General features: G+C 39.8%; 1 protein-coding gene across 2 annotated transcripts in view; it reads left to right on the top strand.

Moving 5' to 3' along the window:
* LOC106464277 (pyruvate carboxylase, mitochondrial-like) overlaps nt 1-7,386 on the top strand; it is an 82,973-nt gene that overhangs the window by 44,099 nt on the left and 31,488 nt on the right. For both annotated transcript variants that reach the window (XM_013924404.2, XM_013924405.2), the window contains exon 10: nt 1,298-1,480. In XM_013924404.2, the coding sequence (XP_013779858.1) occupies nt 1,298-1,480 (183 nt within the window). The remainder of the gene's footprint in view (nt 1-1,297; nt 1,481-7,386) is intronic.

The raw sequence follows: 7,386 nt of genomic DNA, 5'->3' as shown, positions 1-7,386 counted from the left end.
CACACACACACACACACACACACACACACACACACACACACACACAATTTGTTGTTATTCTGTTTTGTACAGATAAAACTTTCATAAAATTTTACTTGCATTTATCATTATTATGTTCTGTTTAATTTATGTATTTTCCTGCTTTTCTCATGGTAGCTAGTCCTTCCATATCTCCTAGACTCGATTGGTCGTGTCTGTCTAACATTAGTCTTAAGCCTATACGTGCGTAATTGAAAGGGGGTCACTGTTTCGACTGTGATGATTAACAATGATTTGAGCATTTTAGTTCCTACCAAAGGTTTATCAGTAAGAAGTTAAGACAGCCATGTTAGTTTTATTGTCATAAGCATCTATACTAGAAATTAATCTCATTAAAATTTTCATGTTATTGGTATTCATTTATGTTGTGAATTCCCGCCCATCCGTATATACGCATGCAAACATCATGCAATACAATGTGTGGTAATGTAACTGAGCTGTATGTAGTGTACTGTGTTACCACACATAGCCATTCATGATCAGTTGAACTCTATACAATGTGCATAAAGTGGCAAAAAGGGGTGCAGCAAATATGATATTTAGTGATTAAAACAGCATCATTAGCCAATCACAAAAGCAACCTTTTCCTAATGTTTTCAGACCCTTTTGGTAGATTGTACCAATATTTCTCTTGTATAAAGTGCAATCTTTTTTAAAAATAATAAATGGACAAAAATATATTTTTGTGGGGGTTCATAGTTAGGGAATTTACTGATGATTTTGGTCAAGGATTGGAGTCAACATTATGTGTGTAGTGTGGGCATGGATAAGTGTACAATAGACTGTGATTCTGTTCAGAGTAAGTTTTCTGTTCAAGGGCCCCAGTCATCTGTTGCACAACACAGGAGCTTAAGTTGGTCGTCAGAGGAAGTTTTTAGTCACCTCGGATGACCGTTAAAATCGAAACCTCATAATTTTAATATAGTACTGTGCTTTTGTTGCTTGGAGTAATAGATAATGTTTTATATAAAATTTTTACATCTGAAGTGGTTATCCATTTAGTTGTAATAGATACAACTCACTATTAGCTACAATGAGCTCATAATAATTTTGGTTTATTTCGCTATAACAAAGGAAGAGTCAGTTTCCTTTTTGTATGAAAGAACAACTTTCTCATGCTAAGAATATTTATATACAAGCTTGAAATTCCTTTAAAGCTCTTGTTTTTTAAATCACATACAGACACACAATTAGAATTAGGTTGTATTAGACACGTTTCATGTATAAATATGAATTTACTAACATATTTTTCATGTAGGTGTTTCGTAGTGGTGAAGGTTTTGGCATTAGATTAGACAGTGCTTCAACCTATGCGGGTGCCATCATATCTCCATACTATGACTCTCTTCTAGTCAAGGTTATTGCTCATGGAAACAACATGAGGGGAGCAGCTTCAAAAATGATCAGAGCTTTGAGAGAATTCAGAGTTCGGGGTGTGAAGGTAATCATTATTTAAATTTGCGTAGTTAAGATCTTTTGGATAACATTAAGAGATTTTATGAAATTTGAAATATAGAAGCTAAATCTTAAAAAAACTGAATTTTGAAAGTATTTGTGTTTCTAATAAATAGTCAGTTTCAACAGATTATAAATGATTTTGTTTTTTGTTTCCAATTAAGTTTGTTTACTCCTAGTCCATCATCTGCACACCATAAAATACTAGTCGGTAATTAAAAAGTATGTATACTATAGCTTTTAATGTAATAATTCTAACTTCACAAAGTTTGGCAAACTTTTAGTAGACCTTACACATATTTTGTACATATAAAGTCTGATTTATTAATCAACTATTTTTAATAAAGATTTGTCTGTAGATTTTTTGAACTCAGAGTCTGACTCTCACTAGTCAGAGTGCACGATGATTTTCATATTAAGATACAATATACTTTTCAAATTCCCTGTGTATAACCTCTAAAACCTGTGCTCCTAAGTCTCTCAAACAAGCTATACAGATAGCTTGGCTTAAGATTGCATATAGACCATTGGTTGAAGTATATTACATGTAGATTTGTGAAATGACTGGTTTTGTTTTCCTAGAGTGTTAAAATCAAGTATTTCCATAATTCTGTTTTTTGCTTCTTCTTGCTATAGACTTTTGAATTTGCTCTTATTGACCCTAGCAGCCAGATGCAACAGAAAGAGCTGGGTCAATTCAGGTGACATTAAAAATATTTGTCTAATGAAAAAAAATTTTTATTGTTTCAAAGTGTACTTGTGTTTGCTTATTTTCCTTTACCATCCATGTTTGATCTATTCTTCACTTAACAATCCTGTACCTGCACCCCTCTAGGTGGATTCCTGTATGTGGTGAGGGGACCTCCCAGGGATGGTTGTGTATTTTTGGTTTACCTCTTCTGGGATTTTAGTATCCACCCACGTGTTTGCTGTGCGTGGCAACCCATGAAAGGGAGGAGAGAATCCTGGGTGTTGAGGGGTGTCATTTATGTGTCCTTTATGACAGTGGCATTTTAACACATCACTTTGGCCTTGAATTCCTGTAGAAGGGTGATAGCTTCCTCAGAGTCAATTGGCTGATTTTTTGGGCTAGGGTCACCAAGTAGCAGTGTTGGACGTTCTCGGTGGGTGTTGTGGACATTGTTTCTGATATTGGTGTTTGGGTATAGTACCCACAAAACCCTGGTGTCTCTACAATGCTTTGGTTTAGCACTGTAGTGCATCCCCTTGTAGGACTCGATGGTTGGTGGGGTCAGTGGGCATTGAAGTTTCTCTATTTTATATGGGTCCTGCACCCAGTGACCCAAAAAACAACAACATTGATTGGAAAGTGACCACATTTGGAAGACTCTGAACAGCAGTCTCTACCCCATTATACATATGTACCTCATTTTTCCATCATTCATTCTTTATAAGACAAACTATTAGTGCAAATGTCTCCTTTTTTTTTCCATTCAGAAGGGATTAGAGGGGCTTGCTGGCTCTCCAAAGTCAGTGAAGAAGCTACGTTCTGGGGACATCTTGGTGGAAATATCTACATCAGAACACAGTGAACTCCTCCTGAGTTCTAAGGCCATTGGGAATATACCTATTAAGGTTACTTCCCATGCTACTTTGAATTTTTCCCGAATAGGTGATTGTTGAGAGGGCTTTATGAAAAATTCCTGAGTCAGAGATCCTTGTCAGTTTCTGCTGTGCAATGTATTTCCACTCATAAAGATCGAATTATGCTGCCTACTAGTTTTCTTGTATTGATGTTTCCATTGTCGCATCTGAACTGTAAGGTACAGCCTTATATTCCTAACCCCCTCGAGTGTTTCTATTCTCAGCAGTTCAGACATTCTAAGTCATCTTGTTGTGGTTCTCTGAAGTGTGCTCGTTGTGGTGGCAAAGACCATGATGCCTACGAGTGTCAGCTGGACCCACACTGTGTCAACTGTGGTGGTTCCCACCCCTCTTACTTTCAGTCTTGCCCTAAATGGGTGGAGGAAAAAGAGATACAACGTTTATATACTGTAAACATCATTTCTTACACTTATGTTCAGAAATTGTTGTCCCCTGTTCCATCTCAGACATATTCTGCTGCTCTCTATTCCACTGCAACAGTGGAAGTGAAGACAGATCTCTGTGCCTCCATCAGAGTCTTTCTCACACTATATGTAGAGTCTTTTGCCCTATATAATTGCATGAGTTGAGAAGTATTTGTCTACTCTTGTCCCCACTGTTGAATCCAGTGACTTCTCGGGTCCATCTCCTTCAGCCCTTAGATGCAGGACCATTAATCAATCATGCCCTCAGTCACTGGAGTCTCCTTCTTCTGACAGAGATCTGCCTAGTTGACTCTAGGCAAGTTCCATGGAGGTCAAGAGACCTATTTCTACAAAAGAAAAACAGTGTGGATGCAAGCAGAAGGATTCTCCACCTAAATAAAAATAGCCACTTTGACACAGTGTAACTTGCGAGGATTTCATTCAGATTTGAATGACATTAATGTCTTAATTGATTCCTGTCATCCTGTGTGTCTCTCCTTACAGGAAACATTGCTGAGACCTACTGATATTGTCACCTTTTTGCAGTTTTCTATATACAGGAATAACAAGTTGTGTGATGGATGAGTCCTTGTATCCTCCCTTTGAGGCTGTAGCCATCCATATCTCCTTGGGTCATACCATCACTGTTTGTTCTCTTTACCTTTTTCCTGGAGAGACTTAAGATCAATCAGACCTTGATGCTCTTAAAGAACAGTTGCCATCTCTATTTTTCATCTTGGGAGACTTTACTGGACACAATTCCCTTTGGGGTCATGCCGATATTGATGGGAGGGGTCATTCTGTGGAGCACATTCTGTCTCTCTTCAATACTGGTTCTTTTACCTGTTTTCATGCACATAGTCAGTCTTTTACTGCTATTGATCTATCTATCTGTTCTCCTTCATTTTTTTTCTCGTTTTTCTAGGAGGGTTGACGGTGACCTATGGAGAAGTGATCATTTTCCCATCGTTTTGAGGAAGGTTGGCCATAGTTGATTCCACCTGACCTGAGTGCCACAGTGAAAGTTGGAGCAGGTTGACTGGCTCTCCTCACCATTCTCTTGGAACTAGATCCTGCTGTTGTTAGTCTTCCATCTATTAACAACTACGTGGAGGCAGTAACTGATTGTATCGTTCAAGCAGCTCTTTGTTCTATCCCCAAAACCTTGACACGTTTCCCACAGTATCCTCATCCATGGTAGTCTCCTGACTGCCAGTAGGCAGAGAAGGCTCAGAAACAGGCCTGGGATGCCTTTCATAGGTATTCCACTCTTTTCAACCACATTGCTCTCCAGCAGGCCCATGCCCATGCTCAGCAGATCAGACATCAAAGCCAGAAGGAATCTTGGATTAAGTTTGCAACCAGCATTTCTTCTACCAACAGTTTCAGATTTGTCTGGGACAAGATTTGGAAGAATCACCCTTTAACACTCATGGAACTTAAGCTTGCTCTTCATCAGTCTGGCAGAACATCAGTTGGGCCTGATCACATTCACCATGAGATGTTGCGCCATCTCTCTCCTGTCTCTCTTGCTCTTCTTCTGGTTGTTTTTAACTGGATCTGGCAGGAGAATTTTTTTTTCTGATGCTTGCTGCAAAGCTATTGTTCTACCTTATTCTAAACCTGGAAAGGATCCTGAGATTTTTTCCACTTCTCGTCCTATTGCTTTGACTAGCTGTCTCTGTCAGGTTTTGGAGAGGATGGTTAATGCTCAATAGTTTAGTTCCTTGAATTAAACAGCCTCTTCTTCCCCACCCAATAGGGGTTCCTTCTACAATGCTCCACCTTGGACCACCTGATTTGACTTGAAACCTTAATCAAGTAAGCCTTCCTTAAGAGAGAACATTTTGTGTCTGTTTTTTTCGATCATGAGAAGACTTATGACACAACATGAAGGTATGGCATTTTGCAGGACCTCCACTCCTATGGGTTGCATGGCCATTTACCCATTTTCATTTGTAACCTTTTACTTGACAGGCGATTCCAAGTCTCTGTGGGGTTGACCCTTTCCTGTTCTTTCATACAGGAACTTGGAGTCCTTCAGGGCTGTGTCTTGAGTGTTACTCTTTTCAGTGTTAAAATCAATGCTATTACTCGACAACTTCCTCCTAGTGTTGCAAACAACCTCTGTGTCAACAATTTCCATATTTCTTATTAGTCATTGAGCATTAGGTTAATTGAATGGCAGCTTCACACTGCCTCAATTTTCTTTTACCTTGGATCCTAGCAAACAGTTTCACCTTCTCCTTGTCTAAAACTGTTTGCATGCACTTTTGCCACCAGCAGAGCTTGCATCCTGATCCTGAGCCTCCGTCTCAGTGGAGATGTTCTTCCTATAGTGGCTGAGACAAAGTTCTTGGGACTTGTATGTGACTGCAGGTTGACTTTTATTCCTCATATTAAGCAGCTTCATGTCAAGTGTACATGGACACTGAACATCCTCCATATCCTCTCTTTCACCTCTTGGGAGCAGATTGATGTTCTATGCTGAAGATCTGTTGTGCCCTCAGTCAATCAAAACTGGACTATGGGTCTCTGGTCAGTGGTTCTACCAGGGCCTCTCTCTTGAAGATGTTGGGCCAATTTACCATCTGGGGCTTCAGCTCTGCACAGGGGCTTTCCATACCTCACCAGTCCAGAGTCTGTACACTGAGCTCCAAGGACCTCCTCTTCACCCTGCTATTCACAACTTTCTCTGCAATATGCTACCAAGCTTTGATTCTCACCACAGCATCCCACCTGGGGTTGTGTTTTCCTTCCTCAGGGGGCTGTGGTCTTTTGGAATAGAGGGCCTGCCATTCATGCTTTTGGCTTTTGTATCCAGGTGCAGCTGGTTGAATTGGGTCTGTCTTTGTATGACGGTGCTGTGTCGAATAATCAGCCCATCCTGCCATGACTCATTACCATCCCCCACATGAGGCCTTTCTTTAAGTCATCTGAGGAAGGTGGATACTCCCAAGTAGAAGAACTGTCTCCTCTTTGCTGAACATCTTTTGAACCATACTTCTGTTGCTATGGATGGTTCAAAATCAGGTGACTCTGTGCACTCTGCCATGGTTTGTTGTGGCTCAGTGGTTTTTGCAGGATCTCCTCTACAGTTTCTGTGGTCACTGCCAAGTTGTATACCATTTCTCTTGCCTTGTATCATGTAGAAGCTGAGAAGTACACTAACTGTACTATTTACACCAACTCTCATAGCTGTCTATTGGCTCTGGAATTCCTTAACATTAGTTCTCATCGAGATTCAAAAATGACTGGCCCATTTTCTCTGTTTTTCATTTCTATCCAGTTTTTCTGGATACTTAGCCATGTTGGTATTAGTGGGAATGAGCTTGCTGACACCGCAGCTAAGTCCATCTTCTTTGGTGCTGTCCCAGCCATGCCTATCCCATATATGGACTGTGGTCCTGTGTTCAAGGCTTTCCAATTTGCAGTCGACTTGAAGTGAGAAATGTCATAACAATCCTTTCCAAATCAAATTTTCTGTTGCTCTTTGGCCATCTTGTTTCCATAAGGATCAGAAGGAAGTTGTCTTGGCTAGGCTACGCATTGGTCAGTTTTTTAACTCATTATTTTCTATTATCTGAGACTAGTCCATCAATGTTTAGCCTTTGTGACACTAAAGTCTCAATAGCCCTCATTTTTATGCTGTGTTGTTGTTATGACTGAGTGGTGGCACCATTTTAGACATGTACTTTCTATGGGTTTACCCCTGACATTGGACGGTGTCCTTGGCAGTGGTGACAATATCCAATTTGATTGTGTTTTTAACTGTTTATGGGCCATTGGCTTTTTTTTTTTTTTATTCTATGTAATTTACCTTTTTGGGCATGATTTGGCTGGAATTCTTTTTATATTTTAT

Source organism: Limulus polyphemus, unplaced genomic scaffold (assembly GCF_000517525.1).
Source record: "Limulus polyphemus unplaced genomic scaffold, Limulus_polyphemus-2.1.2 Scaffold1605, whole genome shotgun sequence".
In the NCBI taxonomy this organism is placed as follows: domain Eukaryota; kingdom Metazoa; phylum Arthropoda; class Merostomata; order Xiphosura; family Limulidae; genus Limulus; species Limulus polyphemus.
Note: the sequence above shows the minus strand (reverse complement) of the source record. Positions and strands in the feature narration are given on the sequence as shown.